The following is a 20,227-nucleotide window of genomic DNA, read 5'->3' as shown; positions in this document are numbered from 1 at the left end:
CCTTCAATATATAAAATACAACACAGAACAAAGTAGGCATGTAACGATATATTGTGCGATGATAAATTGTGATACAAATTTCATGATTTGAATTGATGAAATAAAAAAAAGTGAACTGATTATCACCACACTGCTTAATCTCTTAGTTTTTCCTAAATGTAATTGCATTGTTTAGACAGCAGAGGACTGTACAACAGAGGGAATATGCAAGACTTCCCCCTAGGCGGAAGTAACACAGCTCTAAAGCCAAGAAAAAAAAATCTGATCTAAAATGCGGAAGAGCTGTTGTCCGACTGGGTGTACAAATGGATTTAACAAGAAATCAGAGCTCTCTTTTTACAGCCTGCTGAAAACTAAAGAGAAGAAAAAAAATGGAGGTTGAGGTAAATGGTCATAGAAGTTTATGAAGAAAAGGCTTCTCTTTCATTAACTTTTCATTTTTAATAATATAAATATTTTAGTTAATAGGCTATTATATTTTACTTCAACCTTTACAAATGTGGGTAAAAAATTATTCTTGGTAATTATGAAAATGAAAGGTTTTTTTTTATTTAACAAAAGGAATATTGAAGTTGATAACGAATAAGCATTTTTAATTTTTTTCAAAACGTCATGGGAAAACTGAATCATGAATCCAGTATTGTGAATCGAATTGAATTGGGTGAATTCAAACATGCCTAGAACAAAAGTATGCCATAAATTATATTCCTTCTTACATTTAACAGTTATAGCCAGCGAGGAGCATAGCGCCAAATTGGCTATAAGCCACGTATGACGAGCTCGAGTAGAATAACTGTTTCATGCTATCCACATTCACTGGATTTTGAGAAACGGAGCATTTTTATTTTTTTGCAAATTCGATAAATAAAAATTTTCTACAAAACGTCAGACAAAATCATTTCTGTTTAGAATGTAAACAAACTGGTGAAATGAACGTAGCAATTTGTGAAAAATGCTATAATAATAAAAAATATATATGCTCTTACCATTAAATACTTTTTCATATTTTTGTTGCTTTTTTGTATTTTTTTAGGGTTTTGTTTTCGAGTAGAGTTTTTATTTCGTCCTCGGTTGGTTCAGCAACAAGCACCACCATTTTGTTTTTCTCTACTCACGGTATATGAGCTGATATCCTAGTAGTAGGAGTAGCCAATCAGAGTGCGTGATTGCTCATATCCAGTGAATGTGGACTGAATAAATCAGTGATCGTCATTTGGCCAAATGTTTGGAAAATGGGGGTGGATTATTATTTTTTTCCTCTTTAAATATACAAATATTCTAAATACTCTAATGCTAATGTTTATTCTGCTAAAGCTGCAAACCTTTATCTTGTGGTAACTCATTGGTTTCATGGTGGTCGTCGGTTTTGGGCTTCGTTCCTGGAAGCTGCTTCTGTCTTCGGAGGTCCTCCAGCGCTTTTCGTCATGTCGTTTCCAGGGAGCGCTTCTGACACGAGTTTAGACATGACTATTTTCTGAGTGGAGTCAATGACAGGCTACAGACGAGAGAGAATCAAGACGCATTGTTCACACTGGGAAACTCAATGAGTGATAAAGTGTATTATTAATACATGTTGCAATGGGTGAAAAATCTTCTCTCTGGCTAGAGCTAGCTACGAGGGTACTTCAAAAAAGTTCTCGGACTCACCTGGAAACAAGGGGCGTAACTCCCATTTTGGGACATAACTATGCTAGAAAGCCTCATCTCCATGGATTAAAGTTTTCCGTCGCTATGACGGATTTCCGTCAACTGGGAGCGCTAAAGGTCAATAATGAGACTGATGCAGATCCAAGGAAGAAAGGGGGGGTAGGCCCATAGGTCTGACACCGATGTGATTTAGAACTTCACCAAGCTGCTGTGATTGCCTGTTGTTGAACCCTTTCTTGTGCTATGTTTGAGTATATGTAAAGGAATAAGTTGTTGCGCTAGATAGGCATAAATAAATAAATAAATACAGCCTACGCTACTGTCTAGTCCCGGGGAGGCTCGGCGTAGGCAGCGAGCCGCGGTGCTCGGCTTGAGTTTCGTTTCTATCGGCGGCTCCAGCCCGACTTTGGACGCTCGTAACTTGGCCAGGGGAGGTCCCAGTCTCTCCAAACTTGGCAGCTAGCGACCTCTGCCCCCTCCCCAACAAACCAGTGCTGCCAGGGCGGGCCAGCCCCGCGCCTCGGGACGCGATTCACCCCGAGGCGAGCCGCGGCGCTCCGCATCAGTTTCCTTTTAACGGCGGCTCCACTGATGAAACAATCTGGCTGTCCTACTACTAGGCAACTACTTGCCTACTACTAATACTAGGCCTATTGTAGTAATGATAATAATAATAATATTTGCCTATTGAAAGGCGATCAGGTGAAAAATCTAAACAGCCCTGTTGAAGCCGCAGCAAGACCTATGCTATTAAGCCTTTTGTAGGTTAAACAGGCTTCGGCAGACAACGTTCTGGAAAGGCTGTATTTTTCTTTGGTTTGATTAGCCTACGATTTAATCTTTAAACATTATGGTTTCAGCAGTTCACTTAAACATTGGAGGCTGCAGAGTCGGGCTGCAAGATTTCCCGACACTTGTTTAAGATGCCAAACTTCATAGTAAGGAGAAAATAATTCCACAGTATTTAGTGCCTCGTCAGTCTCAAAAATTAATAGTGAAGGACCAACGCGAATTAAGTCCCCAAAAAACATCTCGTAGGCCTATATTTTACATTTTCAAAAAAGTCCGGAATTGGATATTGGTCAGTGGAGTGTAATGAAGTGTCTCATTCACTAAGCACAAAAGGTCAGAAAACAGTGGAGAAAACAGCTATTGCTTAAATAGGCTACTAATGGTTTACATTAGTAATTTAATATATGTGACAAATAAATTAACTGATTAAATAGATAAAGAAGCGAATACTCCGAAGCTCAAAATTCAGGAAAGTGGCTCCGGTGTCGCAAGTGCACAAGAACAGTTATTTGAAAGTTAACCTGATGAATTTGTGCGTGCGCGTGCGATTTCATGAAGAACCGGGACAATTGGCATTCGGTGAAAGATTCACACCTATGACATATTATATTCGCGCGCGCCCTCTCGCCCACTGTTGCTTCGTTTTCCCGATTTACACGCGCGTCTGAAGATGGAGTTTTCAGAAATCTCCACTCTGCCCAGAGTTTGCGAAAGTAGCTGTTTTCAGTGACTGAAACCTCCGTATAGGTGTGAATGAGAGGTGCAACCGAATAAATAAATATGCGTCTTTTTTATCCGGCTACATGTAGGCTATCACTGCGCAAAGCCTCTAATGTTGAAATGGTAGTAATATTTGTTAAAATAATAGTAGGCTAATTTCCACATTAATTGGTAAAATGGCACAAGGGATGTGATGGGGGGATGGCTGTTTTATAAGGGGGATGATTTGAGATTTTTATTTCAGAAGGGGGATGCCTCCCCCCACATCTCCCCCCCCCCAACTCGAGTACTGCGTATAAGGCCATATTTCACCGGACATAGGCCCTTCGATTTCCATCACTAGAGCGCGTCAAATTACTTTCGGTTTTGCCAGCATGGACGTGCTTCTTTTAAATGAAGGCACAGATGTGTCAGACATCGACAAAACGGTAAAGAATAAGTGGAGATGGGCTTGGCGAAATGAAATGGGCGATAATGGCAAGCTCCTGCTGCTGTGCCAAGGAAAAAGAAACAAAAACAGGCATCAGGTGTTGCCAAACTAGATGCCTTTGGCTTCACTGTGAAGAAGCAGAAAAAGTGAACTTTCACTTTACTTTTCTTGTTTCCTAGCTTTATTTCAACAGATTTTATTTTTCTTTCTGTTCCACTCTTTTGAAAGCATGGTTCAAATTCGACTGCACTTGCACTTTTCTCTTAACCACTGTTGTGCATTACTAAAATATTGTTGAAATAAATTTGCACTGAAAACTTGATGTTTCATCATGAATAGCCAGTAATGACAATGGTCAAGTCTTGCCTTAGCTTTAGTCATTGTTAAAATTATATAAATGTACTATAAGTAGGGGCCTAGGGGATAATGGACAACACGGCGTTTAAAATTTGACGCATCGCTGACGTGGTAGGGGCCAACGACATGGAGCTTTTTTTTTTTCCATCAGATGATGATTTTTTTTGCTTTAATCTATGCATCTCACTGTCCACAAAAACACAAATGAAAGAAGCAAACAAAGAAAAAGGAGAGGAAAGCTTTGAGCTGGTGTGCTGTTTCTCCAGGACAATGCACCCGTCCACACAGCACATGTGGCAGGGGCAGAAGCAGCCAAATGTGGCTTTGAATTGTTGCCCCATGCACCTTACTCACCCGACCTGGCACTGTCTGACTTCTAGCTGTTTCTCAAACCGAAATCCCATTTTCAGGGTGATGATGAAGTCGTCCATGCTGTTGAGGAGGAGGCTCAAGGTATGACCTTCTAACGTGAAGGACATAGTGAAGCTTGAACATCAGTGGACCAAGCGCACTGAAGTTAAAGGAGACTATGTAGAAAAATAACGCAAGAACAACCTTCCTCCTGTGACGTTTTCTGGGCTCCCCCCCCCCCCCCATCTGTCCCTCTGAGTTACATGTTGATCCTGGGATTGAGATGCTGGCCTCTTCTGCCCCTCGGACCTGCTTGATCCATCCTGGTGCCCTGTGTCTGGTCGGAGTTTTATCGCCCCACTCCTGTGAAGGACGGCCCCATGAGGACAGTTGAGGGTTATACCTGTTAAAACTGTTAATATTATAGTCAGGCTGTCTGTTGTTGCCCAAATGAGGATGGGTTCCCTTTTGAGTCTGGTTCCTCTCGAGGTTTCTTCCTCATGTCGTCTGAGGGAGTTTTTCCTTGCCACCGTCGCCACAGGCTTGCTCATTGGGGATAGATTAGGGATAAAATTAGCTCATGTTTTAAGTCGTTCAAATTCTGTAAAGCTACTTTGCGACAATGTTTATTGTTAAAAGCGCTGTACAAATAAACTTCATTTGATTTGATTTGATTTGAGGCCGAGAACTTTCTGAAGTACCCTCGCAACTTCTTATATACACTATATGAGCACAGTAGATAAATGGTGTAGTAATGGTGTGTCACTTTGTCTTGCATGTTCTGTAAGCCAGGAATTGCTGGATGCAACAAGATAAACCTTAAGACATCTTGTCCCCTTTTTCACCAAGAAAGTTTGAGGGCCAGTGTCTAATCTTGGAACCAGTTCTTCCCGTTTCTTTCGACAGCCAAAGAACCGACTCTTGGCAAGGAAAACTGGTTCCAAAGAAGAGTGTTTCTTCGGTAATGGAATTACATTCACGGCAAAATGTGGGAACTTTTTTTTTTTAGTTGCAGTACTCAAGATAATGGTATTAAACAATGCTGTAGTCGAATGACTAAACCTCAAGTCCAGTCTCAAGTTCCCAGTGTTCAAGTCCAAGTCATTAAAAAAAAAACTGAATTGAGTCCGAGAACAAGACTCCGAATGTGCTTCTCTTTGTCAGGGAGTGCGAAGTATTCTGTCAGAGATGGTTGGGAGACGGATGTAAGTGCAGAAGGTGCGTTTATTAATACAAGTGAAGACAGGTAAACAATCCAGAACGGCAGGCAAGATCGTAAAACAGGCAAAAGGTCGAGCAAACAGGCTATCGTAGACTCGGTAGAACCAAAGACAAGAAACAGGAAATCAGGGATCAGGAAACCAAACAAGGAACTAAAGCTCGGTAATGTGTCAGCAACGCAACTCAATACTTCGCAAAGTAAGTGTGTTTTTACAGCTTTTATAAAGGCGCGCTGATTGCGCCTTAATCCTGTGCGAGCTGTTTACGGCGCGTGTTGTCTGGAGTGCACCCAAGAGTCTCTCTGATACACACGCCAACGCACGCAGGTGTGACACTCTTGCACGAAATTAGTACAAAAATTAAAGTGGATATAAATATCTTATGCCAAATTATTATTGCATGTTACAAGTAACAAAGAAAAAAAAAAAAACAGAGTCCGAATGAAGTTGATGCACGAGTCCGAGTCATCAGTGCTCAAGTCCAAGTCGAGTCACGAGTCGGACTCTAGTGCTACAAGCCTGGTATTAAATAAAAATTTCACACTGTATGAGGTGTCTTTTGACCCTAAAAAAATAGAAAAACTGGCTGTTTAACTCTGAACTCGTTGTCATATCGGAATAAACCGATATGACAACAACTGCTGCTGCCAAGTTGGTTGTTGAGTAGCCTGACTGTTTTTTTTTCTTGCGTGTGGTATCATTGTTGACGCGAGGTTGTTTTTTGAACATGCCAATGCGGACACGATTTCCCCTGATGAGTTATGACTTCAGACGTGATGCGTGTGTGGAGGTGTGGAGTCCGCGTGATATGTGCGTAAGATAGGCTTCTCGTGTTTGGAGATCCGCGCTCCGAGACAAGCGCAAGCACCCCCCAGGGAAAAAAAAGGGACCCCCCGAAAATATCGGCATAGTTCGAACACTGAGGACAACCATCACATAACTATAAACATTTTAGATCAACTATTTTAACTAAATGGGCTATAATAAATAAGCCTGCAGGCAGCCACGGCGGGCTGCCTCAGAAAAGTAACCATTTGTCCTACCTTAAAACTCGTTTTGCATTTACTGCCTCCTTTTTTGTATTTTCGACCCTGCGTTTATTTTCTTTCCTTTTCTGAAAACCCGATTTGTGTCCAGACATTTTGTTCTGCTACCAACGAACTAACTCGTCAGGTCTCGTCTCTCGAGTCCACGATGAAGGGCAACAATTGATACATTTTTACAAACAGCCAATAAACAGCCAATAGGGAGGTTGCAACGTTCAGGCTCTCCTTTGCTCTTTATGAAACGAGAGACCATCATTTCGAAAAGTTTTTATTTTCCTGCCTCCAGTTTGACACTTTTTCGTGTTGCGTGCACAAATAAATCTGTGACCTGTATGAAGTAGGTGACTGGCCACACAGAAGTCGATTTGCATCTGGCGTGAAAATATTTCAGCAATGCTTATCTTGATGCAGTCGAGAGAAGGAAGGAAGGTGAGGTGCGACTACCTGTACGAGCCAAAGTGTCTTTCCTTTCGTAGCTTGGATCCCAGCTGAAGAAACTCGCTGTCTTTTTGGGATTTTTAAAAAGTGGCTGAAGAAACGACGCCTGTGTTTTCACCTCAGATTTGGACAAACGTTCAAATAATTCGGACATTATAGACCGTGCTGTAAAGCGAGTTCTTTCCTATTTATTACAGAGAGGTGGGCTACGGTCACTGTGTATATGGTTTGTGAACCGAATAAAATCAGAATCACATTTTGAAAGCTTTTATGTCCGTCACAGCGTTCAGCCTATGTGATTACATCGAAGTACATCATCAAAAATTTTTTTTTTAAATATCTCATCTCATCTCATTATCTCTAGCCGCTTTATCCTTCTACAGGGTCGCAGGCAAGCTGGAGCCTATCCCAGCTGACTACGGGTGAAAGGCGGGGTACACCCTGGACAAGTCGCCAGGTCATCACAGGGCTGACACATAGACACAGACAACCATTCACACTCACATTCACACCTACGGTCAGTTTAGAGTCACCAGTTAACCTAACCTGCATGTCTTTGGACTGTGGGGGAAACCGGAGCACCCGGAGGAAACCCACGCGGACACGGGGAGAACATGCAAACTCCGCACAGAAAGGCCCTTGCCGGCCCCGGGGCTCGAACCCAGGACCTTCTTGCTGTGAGGCGACAGCGCTAACCACTACACCACCGTGCCGCCCTTTTTTTAAATATCTGACTGTTAATAAGGTTTAAAGATATTTGTTCAGCTCAAAGCTGACATCTCGGACCTTGGTTAAATCCAGAATGTGTTCTGTGAATAGCGAGGTCTGTGTTTACCAGACAGGTGTGATATCAGTAGCAAACAAAAAAAAACAGGACAGACAGCTCTGGGGGGGGGGAAAAACAGTGCAAATCGGTGAAACTCCACCCGCCTCGCCGCTGTGGTGTCAAAACTTAGCAACAGTAGAAGTCTGACACGGTTTTACTCTTGCTCTGTGTGGCAGGGCCTGCTGTTCTGTGTTTGCTGACCGGAGGGATGATGGGAGCACTGGTGAACGTCTGGAGAGGAAGTCGCTCTCCGCCTTTGCTCGTGGTCGCCCTCATCTCTTGCATCATCCTGTTCGGCTTCAACTACTGGGTGTCCAGCTCAAGAAACGTGGAGCTTCAGGTTTGTCCTGTCTGCATAGTTTTTCTGAATACTTGCAAATATGCTGTAAGCAGCTTTGGTTTGATCTGAGCAGAAGTGATTATTTTTTAAAAATCGTTTCTGTTCCTTCTTTCCAGTTTCAGTGTAAATGAAAACAAGGATAACTGTTTCTTTTCCAAAGTCTGTGTGTACATGTACTATATTATATATGTATTTATTTCATAAGCTAATAGAGTTGGAAACCCGGTAGCTGTGTTTTGTATAAATGAAAACGTCCACACAGACTCTTTAATCGTACGGTTTGTGCCCCAGCTTACAGCATAATAATTTACCTGAGGATTTTTCCAGAATAATTCCAAATGCAAGATGGCTCCGGTTTTGTCTAGCTAGCTCCAATGGGTCTGTTTTTTTTCCCCCTTCTCTCAGGTTCTGTTAACCTTCTCATTAGGGCTGCACAATATATCGAAAAAGTATCGATATCGCGATATCATAGTTTGCGATACACATACCGCAAAAATTACTTAAATTTTGATAAAAGGCACATTTTTCTGTGCCGTCCAATCACATTTGAATGTCAGCAAGCGCCGCGGGATAACTCCGCCCCCTATTGCAAAACAAGTAAAAGCCTCGTGGTGATGGCGGAAGGGGGGAGCAAGTGTGGTGAGACAAACTTGTGTGAGGAGGAACTGGCTTCCAAAAAAAAAAATGCACGTCTGCTATTTGGAAGTACTTTGGATTCAGGAGGGGTGATGTACTGCAAACTCAGGTACTTTGCAAGACATGTACCTGTAAAACAGTGGTGGGGCGGCTCACTGGGACAAACACTGCTGTACAGAAGCATAAAAACATAAAACCGCGCTCTCTCTCTCTCTCTATCACACACACACACACACACACACACACACACACTACCGCTCGCTCACTCACACACACTACCACTCTCACTCTCTCTCTCTCTCTCTCTCTCTCTCTCTCTCTCACACACACACCACTGCTCTCTCACCCGCATGTGTTATTAACAGATTGTGTTTGAGTTTATGGTGAATCTGTGTCGCTCACCTTCATCTCCCGGGAGCCGCTGAAATTGCCATTTTGAATGCTTTATGTTAATGTAATGTAGTTTTCAGTTTTTTGTTTACTTCAACTTAAGACATTTTCTGCTGCGCTCACAAAAATTAAGAGATTTACCGGTAAAAGATGATTGATGGACACCATTGCAGGTGTAGCCATGTTTTTCCAATAAAAAATAATGTTGGAATGGAAGCGATGCATTGGTTTTTTTTTTTAAATGCTAGATACAGGGCAGAATGGCGAGTAGAGGTAAGAAAAACATTATATATTTAATTATCGTGATACATATCGATATCGAGATATTCAGTCATGTTATCGAATATCGCATATTTTTCTGATATCGTGCAGCCCTACTTTCTCATGCAAACTTTTACACAATGAGGTTTTACATCAAGAACTCTATTTACATTTCACTCCATTCACTTTTGTTTCTAGCCACGAATTCAAATTGTGTACATTTATGGTCTGAATGAAAGCAGGATGTGAATTTGATCCAAAAAGAAAATAATCATGGAAAAAAAAGTGTTGTGTGTTTAGGCAGAACATTTTTAAGCAGCTAATGAGTCACACTAAAAAAAAAAAAAAATAGCGTTAATAACCAGTGACGGAGATTTCAGATCAAAGGTTCTGCCCTGGATCAGTGTTTTCAGTTGCACTTTCAGGCCTTTCAATGACACGAAACCTGCGATGGATAACATAGTAGGCGCCCAAATTAAAAAGGTGCCCAAATTAAAGTGCATATTCTGGACCAATTTTGTTTGTTTGTTTGTTTTTTTTATATGAAAGAATGTCCCTTTACACACTCATCCAGAAGGGTAATTTTGCACAAGGCCATCTGTCTACAGCAGAAAAAAATAACAAAACGCGTCTGGAAAAATCCCAAGGGAGTCTGGAGCCAGATTCGTGACGTCACCTGCGGAAGCGCCAGCAGGCTGCGCGAGCTTTGCACGGTTTCAGTGCACAGCCTGTGTAGACCAAGCGCTCCCATTTCTCTCTCATTGCCCGGTCTTTTGGAAAACGATGAGTACTAATCCCATCAAGATCGGTGTTGCTACACCCTCCTACGATACATCTGTTAACCATTTTAATAATTACGCGATAACGTTGAAGAAATTTGCAGAAAACCACCAGGTTGTTTTCTCAAACAAACCAGCGCTGACGTAGGATTCAGAGGGAGGCGTCCCGCACGCGATGTCACGAAAATCAATGTTTGCCGGGAAATCCAAATGCCAAGTTTTTTTCAGAGGCGGACCAATTCGCCTCAAATGGCTTGATTTCAACTGAATTTTTCTGGTATTGTGCAAGGTAAAAAAAATTGTAGAGAATGTAGAATGTGACAGATATTTGACCAAAGTTTAATATAAAATAGAATTACACTGATCTTGCTCCTGAATTTACCTGTGATATGCACTTTGAGGTCAAGCGCTCAAAATACGCTACAAAAAAAAAAAAAAAACTTGGCTGCATAAAACCCAATGTCTTGACTTTCTTCTTTAAAAATACCGGAATTGGCGAGAATTAGCATGTATTTCTTGTAACTGATGCAAAATCCACACCATTCCCATGTTGTTCCAGGTTCATCGAACTAACCGTAAGCCTCGCGCAGAGCACAAATTCTCCATCAACGCCATGATTTCGTGGAGGAGCGAGACTCGCGTACCAATGACCAGAGTGGGATTTCCATATTAGACTTTAATTTCCGAACGCGGTATTGTTCATTTGCGGTGCACGTTTTTTGTTTCTCGAACTGTTTCAGAGCTCTGATAATAAATATACAGGGCTTTCCCCAAAGCACGGATACACAGTGCATCGCCGCGCTGTCATTTGCACGTCAGGGGAAAAAAATACCATAAATTGAACAATGCAGAGTATTTTCCGCACCTAAATATCTTCTATTTCCGTCTGAAAATGAGTAATAATTATAGAAATAGGAAGATATTGTAATATCTAGGTCTAGACTATCCTGGTCCTCAACCCAGAAGTGAAAATAAAGAGGTTCACTATGTGCACTGACTGACTGTCATTTGAAACCATACATAAAACCACGTTCTCGGCGCTGGTCGCTAGATGGCGCTGTTGCATGATTTGATGTTGATTCTGTTCCTGGCCTCCTGGAATTGGAAAATGGAGAGGTGTGCTATGAAGTGTTTTCATTTCAAATCTAATTTTGCCTCTTGCATATTTGACAAGGTAAAAAACAGCAAATTTAATAATGTTGAATTGTGCCTAAATCAGCACTAGATGCCACCAGAATGCACCATTTGAAGTCTCCGATTTCAAAATTTTCCAAGAGTGCATGCCCCGGACCCCCCCAAGCAGCTTTCGGGGCCCTCCAGACCAGGTCAGCCCTTATGGGCTGGGATTTGCATCAATAACACCGCTTTTTTTTTTCTTTTTTTCCCCTGGGGAAAGCCCAAATATAACCAGAGACAGCACCGATTCGATACACATGGATCGATATGGAGCGGGTACCAGCAAAAAATGGTGGATCAGATAATGAAGGGGGAAAAAAATAATGACTTTGATCCAGTTTTCTAACAAATGAAGAAACTTTTGGAAATGTAAATGTTTACACTTCATGAGGTGTTTGTTAGGATTCAGTTAAAAAAAAAAAATTTCATAACTGTAGTATGTCCCTGAGGGTGGGTGGAACACTGAAGCGCAGAAATATATATAAAACACACCAGGGCTTTACATTAACACCCACCAAATGCGGGTAAAATTCGGTTTTGGTGGGTAATAACTTTAGTCTCACTAGCCACTTTGGTGGGTGGTTTATTCTGTGGTATGACAATATATTTTAATTGTAGTTTTCTCTGAAGGCATCTGATATAATAAACGCATTGCAGTGTAATATTACGCACCTACAACTCCCATGAGCACCTGCAGAAACATTCTGACAACATGTTAGAATTGTTGAGAACGTTCGTTAACGTCTCAGATAAAATCAATGATACGGTCACCTGCGGTTAATGAACGAAGCACCAAAGTTGCTGACAACTGACAAGCGCACTATGTAGCGGCATACAGCTGGAGTTTCAAACCCTGCTGCTCAGGAAAAAAAGGGGCAGAGATGAGCAGGGCCGGAGCAGCATTTTAAAATTACTGAGGTCCGTGATGCGCAAAGCATGCACCGAAAAATTTTCGACATATTTAAATGAGAGGGGTGAATTACACATCACACGAGATCTATTCCTGAAATTACTTTTAATGGTGTTTGAACTGAATATCATCAGTTTTGGAAAAAAAATTCATGTATGTGGCAAGAGTAAGAATAATTTAAGCTTGTTTAATGGTTTGATCTGGCCCAAGCAATGAGGACAAAAGATACCCTAACCATGTAGCCTATGGAACTGAGATACATTAACAATCTGGCATCCGTTGCACCTACAAAAAAAAAAAAATTCTGGGAAAAAAAAAATCAGTATACACCACCATGTTTTAGGCAAAGTTATCAAAGTTTCCACTCTATTGCTTTGGCTTATCGAATGATTTATTTTTAAAATCACAAACAAGGCAGGCTATAACTGCGCTGCTTCGAAAATGTAAATTTAACAGCTTGATGAAAGCGTGTTGATGGTTACCATGGAAACCCGTGTCTCCTGCACTGCGTTCCTCCCCCGAGTCGTGCGCTCATTCGCTTTTGTGTTCTTGGTCTCACAGCCGTGCGCACCAAACACACACAGAAGACAGAGTCAACGTTTAACATAATTAACAATGCACTTTTTATGGAGACGTTTGAATGTTATTCTTTATTTTTTTTATCCAGTTGAATATTTTCAGCTCTTAAAAATGACCGAGGTCCGGACCGCAGGGGCCTCAGAGCTGGCTGTGGCCATGGAGATGAACAAGACGCTAATAGGAAGATAAGACAGTTCAATGACAAATGGAAGTTTGGGTGAGATTGGTTAGTTCATTAGCAAAACCGAAAATACCATGTACTGCAAAGACTGTAGAAAGTCTGGCAAAGACGGGCACCAGTAATTTTAAACTCGAAACTATAAAGGACCACGAAAAGTCAAATGCACACATCGGTAGTATAACATCAAAACCGGCGAAGACGGCTGGTTCACTACAGGACAGCATTGCTTTCAGTCCCTGGCTGTCATGAAGTCGGCTGAGCTGGAGAGGATGGAGCTGCTGTTTTAGAAACGTTCACGCGATTGGAAAGAAGTTGATCCTGCCCCAGCTGTCAACTTATGGCCTGCTGGAAGCCTCAGGTCATGAAGACCATTTTTCATGGACCATTCAGGCTCATATGATGATGAATGTAATGAGGACATTTAATGTCTCTCTCTACAAATGTTCTCTCACACACACACACACACACACACACACTACAGTATTAATAGTGTAGGTATCATGCCGCCATTTTGCCTCTAAGAACTACAACTCCCAGTCCTCTTCCGCGTGACCTACGTCACGCGTGGGCGGGATCATCTACGTCAGTCCGCCATGCGCGCATAAGTCCAGGCGGAAGCTCCGCTCTTGGTCTCTCGTGTCCGGATTCCAAGGAATCTAGACGCACAAAAGAGATGCTCGCAAACCCGAAAACACTTCCTTCTTGCAAGATTCACCATCCAGCGCGTTCTGTGCTTAACCACTGGCCAAGGTAAAAGTCCAGAATAGCGCGATCTTTAAACTCAACCTGAGTTACAACCGGTTTATTCGTATTAGAAGTGACATCATGACTGCAGCTCAAACGCAGTTTTAATTTGTAATTAGGAGCGACCAGAATTCCTCCTGATTGAGTTCTGTGCACATTAATCAGAGACTTTCCTTTCATCACGAACGACGCGTCGGATCAAGAGAAGTTCTCTGTCCACGGAATCGACTCACGTGCTTCATGAACAGCGAAGCTCTGCAACGGCGAACATCTTCTCAGAACTTTGCTAGAGGCAAGATATTGAGTAAAATATATTTGGGCATAATAATTAAGCTAGTTTTAGGAAGTTGCTTTATTGAAAGTGTGAATTTAAACCCAGGTTTATTCATTACACTATTAGACAGGCAGCGTGTCGAATTGAATTGTTCTGTTTGTTTAATCTCATTTGTTTTCAGTTGATAGGCTGTGCATGTTTTTCTTTTACTAACATAATTCTCTTAACACACATTTTGATCTTATTAGAGTTCAGGGGTTGGGTAATGTTATGAGTGTGGAATCCTTTTGTTACTGAGAAAACGCGTGCTCAACAGGCCTGACCAGGCCTGATGCACTTTAGATAGCTTCCCTTTTGTCTTAGCTTAGCAACACGAAGCTAATCTGGGCCTACCTCGTGCTCAAACACATTTTGGTTAGCTATACAGAACTAGCCTTTTGTCTAAACACATGGTCAAGCCCCTCCTCCACACTCAACATACCAAAACATCAGATAAGAACATTCCAAATTTTATAGCTCCCTCATACACACACACACCTTGGCTCAGGCCTAGGGGCCTAACACACACACAAACACACATTTTTTATTTATATATATATATTAGTATGTATGTATGTGTGTGTGTGTGTGTGTGTGTGTGTGTGTGTGTGTAATATATATATATATATATACATACACACCTCACTGCTTGTATATATTGATTATTATTTTTATCTTTGTATAATAAATTCATTTATTATCAAAGCTGTGTGCATTCATCTTGTTGGTGTGAACAATATCTGAAGTCCCCAATCGCAAAGAATTCAAAAAGGTGCAGATTTATGTAATATAGTAAGTGATCAATAATCATTTTGGAAATATACCATAATCTAGCTGTTTGGTAATTTATCCAGGATTAATGGTATGATTCACTACCTGATTAATGGTATGATTCACTAAATGATTCACTGAATGATTCACTTCAAATGAGACTGATTCTATGGTATGATTCAATTCAAATGAGTCAAAGTAAACGATTCAATGGGATTGATTCATTTTAATTATTAACCTTCAAATTTAATGAGACTGATTTAATGAGATTGATGACTTAATTTCAATAATTAACTGATTGCACCTACAATAGATAATACATAATATACATAATAATACTTGATAATACACATCATACTTGCATATCAAAACATCAAATGTTTTTCACTGATAAATGTTTTGAATTGGACTTTTAATATTAGAATCAGTTCAGTTGTACTGAATGTAATTTTTCATATTATACGACATTTCATATTGTAAGGGGCTTGAATTTGAGTTCAATAAACAGAATACTCTGTTTATATTTTTGTCTGAATTGGTTGCATGTTTTCATATAGGGAGCTATCTTAACAGCACTGAATACTTGAGTGCTACTGTAGAGATACATTATACACTGCCATTCATAATTAAATCTAGATCTTCCATCTTCCGAACTTTAACGTATCATGGTGAAGAAAAGACTGCGATTTCCTGGCAACAAAATTGTGGCTAGTGAAAAGGCTGAATGGCCAGTGACTCGGGAAAACCACTAGCCACAGTGGCCGGTGAGCAAAAAAGTTAATGTAAAGCCCTGATACACACACACACACACACACAGTGTGTGTGTGTATATAGCCACCTCTTTGCTCTCCCCCTCTTTATCACTGCTCTGCCATCACTGTCAAACAGACAGACACACGCACACATCAGTTGACAACAGGTGTGATCACTTTGTCAAGCTTATTTTTATAGCGCTTTTAACAGTAGCAGGGTTTCCCATACATAGACCATTGTGTGGCGCAGCGCCACACAATGGATTCCTATCGCCACACAATCAGACTCACGATTTTGAAAAAAAAAAAAATTCCGTTGCGTATCGTTCCGTTCATTCATAGTGCTCTTTCTTCTCGTTCACGCGCGCGCGCACACAGGAGACGGAGAGGCGTGCAAGTCGGCCTGTTAGGCTAATTAAAAATAACGCAGCCTTCCCGATTCGCCTTCCGACCCCTTATTTTAAAAGGTAGCCTACGTCGTGCTCATGATGAGCTTTATCATAGCCTTCTTAGCTTACAGGAAACGGACGTCTGTGTCAGGCTACAAACCAATTTTGATGCATACGGTAGCAGCTTGACGCGAGGAATCGGCCTTATTGCATTATCCCGTTTATCCCGCTTCAGCAATGACTTTCCTTACGATAGGGCACTTGAGTTTTTTTTGTTTGTTTGTTTTTTCAGGAAGCCACGCAGAATTAAATGTTCTGATAGGGCATGCAGGCTTTGCACCAATTAGGGTAATGCTTTTTCCATTATTGTTAGTTGCCTTGGTGTTACCTTAAGTGGTTTCTTGCATCTAATTATGATGTTTTTTTATTATTATTTTGTTACATTATACTATTTATTTTATTTTGGTATTGGTTGAGGTAAGTGTTGAGTTCAATATTTAAAATAAAAACCTCCAGCTTGTTTTTTGCAATTTATTCCTTGAATGTCAACTAAAGAATGATTGAAAGATTGCCATCAAAAAGGCAAAAAACTAAGGTAAAAACCAGAGATGCACCGATTGACCGGCTGCCGATCGGAATCGGCCGATTTTCACGTGATCGGCCATGACCGGCGACCGGCCGGTCAAAATTAAAATATGGCGATTTTCTGCCGATCAAAACTTGTGTATCACATAGAGATGAAAGTGAAAATACTCGTAATTCGCAACTAAAAAGGCTGCAGCTACAGTGGCAGCTTGAACATGCTTTCTAGTGCGATTGTGTTGCGCTTGCGCAGAACAGCGTCAGTCCCGCGTGCCTAACGAGCTCCGGCGCGCGCGCCATTAACAAAAAAAATTCACTATATTTGGATATGCAAATATAGTGAATTTTTTTTTTTTTTGTGCCAGATATTGGATGTGAAAAGAAGAACATGTTTGTGGTTGTGTGAATTTCCCATTACAGGAATTAATACGTTAGCCTATTACCAAACATCTAGATTTGTACAAAGAGAGAAAGAAAAAAAATGTCTTTTTGTTTGTTTTACGACCTTGGTTGCACTTGATTCCATTGGAAATTACTCTACAAATACATATTTGACAAAGATGATAGAATGGCTATGGTACAAGTATGACTGGAAATTATTTTTGTATTTTGATCCTGAATGAAGAAATGGGTTGTTCCGGAAGGCATAAGTTTTCAGATCTAAATAGGCTTATGAAAGTGTGTTCCATAGCAGTAGGCAAATAATATATGAGGGGGAAGTTGTTTTTGTGCCAGATATTGGATGGGAAAAGAAAAAATGTTTGTGTGAATTTCCTATTTCAGGAATTAATATGTTAATACCAAACATGAAGAAAGATTTTACAAAGAACAATGTCTTTTTGTTTGTTTTCAACCTTTGAGGTGTTGAAAATTTATTACTGAAAATCTGGCAGAATGTTCTATTAAAGAAAAGATAAAAAGAAAAGAGTCTTTGTGTGTGCTGTGAAGTGGTTTGAAAAAATGAAATTGGAATCGGCCAAAATCGGTATCGGCAGGTCACACTCCATGGAAAATCGGAAATCAGAACTGGCCCAAAAAATTGCAATCGGTGCATCTCTAGTAAAAGCTAAACTTTAACTTCAATTTTGGTGAGTAATTTTCATAAATTTAAAAGACAGGTTTTCCACCAACATCAAACCCAGCAAACTAATGGCCTGCCCTGCAATGTAAAGTTGGGTCGAGGAATGAAACCAGGCAGGGTTCTGGTATAAATTGTTTTAGCTGTCTTCTCTTAAAGAACTTAAAAGAATTAAGATTGAACTGAATAATCTCAAATGCTTCTTGTAGTTTTAAAATAGTCCCAGCAGGTGACTCTGAAGAAAAATACTGTGTGTTTGAACACCGCCTGCTGTAAACACTTTGCATACACCCCAATGACCGACTCCACCGACCGCCACGACACCACCGCACACGATTCCCTCATCGGCACAGTGGAGCACCACAAATTGCTACCTGGTCTGTGGGAAACACTGAGTAGGCATTGTCGCAAAGCAGCTTTACAGAATTTTAATGACTTTAAACACCGAGCTAATTTTATCCCTAATCTATCCCCAATGAGAAGCCTGTTGCGATGGTGGCAAGGAAAAACTCCCTCAGACGGCCTGAGGAAGAAACCTCGAGAGGAACCAGACTCAAAAGGGAACCCATCCTCATTTGGGTGATAACAGCCAATGTGATAAGTTTTAACATGAAGTCAGTTTCGTTGATGTTATAAACTCTTCATTGATGGAAACTTGAGTGCAAAACTGTTCATGACAACTGCAGTCCTAAAGTTAGCAAGCCAACTGTAGTCCTCAGCCATAAAAGCATTACTGTAAGTGTCCAGAGCGTCTTCCAAGTGTGACTTTCATCTGTCCATATGGGGCCATCCTCCACAGGAGCGATGCGATGAGACTTCAGCCAGATGTAGGGCATCAGGATGTTTGTGAAGCGGCTCAGTCCCGAATCACTGCTCGTGCGCTTAACTCGCGCGCTCTGTGAGCTGCGCAGGGCCGGAGTGCGCACCCTCCAGAGGGCACTCGCTGTTCAGGGCGGAGTGATTTGGAGCGCAGCCGCTGAGGAGGAAGCGATGAGCCGCACTGACACATTTCAACTTGCGTGCCGAATTAGTCATGTGATTAGCGTATCCGTTTATTGGCGTTGCTGTGTGCACGCTAATCGTGTATTGGCATTGCTGTGTGCACGCTAATTGTTTTTAAAAACGTTAATCTGATGATCCGCTGATACGGTCTAATGTAAACCCCACCTTTGTGTCAGCCCTGTGATAACCTGGCGACTTGTCCAGGGTGTACCCCGCCTTTCGCCCGTAGTCAGCTGGGATAGGCTCCAGCTTGCCTGCGACCCTGTAAAACAAGATAAGCGGCTAGACAACAGATGGACAGACAGACGGGTTTCTGGTATGCTCACTCTGTTTTTGAGTGATGATACTTGGTTTCTGGTAATGCTGGTCACCTGATGTTGGTTTCTGGCATGCTCTTTCCACTGAGCTTCATATGAAATCTGGCCACTTCAGCAATTAATCTTTCTATCTTTTCACTCAGATCACTCAGTGTTGACTTATACCAGTGCAATGGCATCTGAGAAGTTCAGTTCTTCAAGGAAGTTGTTGAATTTCCAATATATACCTCTCATTTTGTCTGCTGCTGCTGCTCTCCTCATAGCTCAACTGAAGAGTAGAGATAAGTAGAAATAAAGTAGAGATAAAAGTCCTGACAGAACACATTCTTGTTTTACACCACTTATTTCAAACCACTCAGATGTTCTATTCTCGTCTACGACAACACACTTAAAGTCCTTATAAACCTCTATAATTGTTCTATCTTCTCTGGTATCCCATAACTTCTAAGATCTGGCTTGTGAATCGAACACTTTCTCAAAGTCTATAAATGTACTGTATAATGATGGTCTCCATTCTCCATTGTACTCCTGCTTGAGCTGAACACAGCTCATGCACAGTTTATCAAGTTGTTTCTTCATTCTCCCTATCATCATTCTGCAAAATATTTTGCTTATTACTGATAGTAATATCACTCCTCTCCAACTGTTGCAATCTCTCATATCACCTTTCTTGAAGATCTTACAAATAAGCCCATTCTTCCAAACTGCTGGCCATTTCTCCTCTTCCCATAACATAAATGTCTGTCAGCTTTGTTGAACTCTGGTGCTAGACCATCTCTCCAAGTAAGTCTCTTCTATAACTTCTATAATGCTCTTTTTCATTTTCTTCTATTGTATTCGATGGGGCGGCACGGTGGTGTAGTGGTTAGCGCTGTCGCCTCACAGCAAGAAGGTCCGGGTTCGAGCCCCGTGGCCGGCGAGGGCCTTTCTGTGCGGAGTTTGCATGTTCTCCCCGTGTCCGCGTGGGTTTCCTCCGGGTTCTCCGGTTTCCCCCACAGTCCAAAGATATGCAGGTTAGGTTAACTGGTGACTCTAAATTGACCATAGGTGTGAATGTGAGTGTGAATGGTTGTCTGTGTCTATGTGTCAGCCCTGTGATGACCTGGCGACTTGTCCAGGGTGTACCCCGCCTTTCGCCCATAGTCAGCTGGGATAGGCTCCAGCTTGCCTGCGACCCTGTAGAAGGATAAAGCGGCTAGA

At 41.4% G+C, this 20,227-nt stretch overlaps 1 protein-coding gene across 2 annotated transcripts in view; it reads left to right on the top strand.

Annotated features, from left to right (window-relative positions):
• Window positions 1-298: 298 nt before the first annotated feature.
• The window catches only part of LOC132892889 (beta-1,3-galactosyl-O-glycosyl-glycoprotein beta-1,6-N-acetylglucosaminyltransferase-like), a 59,454-nt gene continuing 39,525 nt past the window's right edge, over window positions 299-20,227 (top strand). The window contains exons 1-2 of one of the 2 annotated variants that reach the window (XM_060931379.1): window positions 299-383; window positions 8,004-8,167. In XM_060931379.1, the coding sequence (XP_060787362.1) occupies window positions 8,036-8,167 (132 nt within the window). In that variant the 5' untranslated portion in view covers window positions 299-383; window positions 8,004-8,035. Of the gene's footprint in view, window positions 384-6,985; window positions 6,993-8,003; window positions 8,168-20,227 lie in introns of those variants that run through there. The other variant, XM_060931378.1, reaches the window with a different exon arrangement.

The sequence above is a fragment of the Neoarius graeffei genome, chromosome 10, assembly GCF_027579695.1.
Source record: "Neoarius graeffei isolate fNeoGra1 chromosome 10, fNeoGra1.pri, whole genome shotgun sequence".
In the NCBI taxonomy this organism is placed as follows: Eukaryota; Metazoa; Chordata; class Actinopteri; order Siluriformes; family Ariidae; genus Neoarius; species Neoarius graeffei.
The sequence above is the reverse complement of the archived record's forward strand: the minus strand, read 5'-3'. Positions and strand labels throughout refer to the sequence as shown.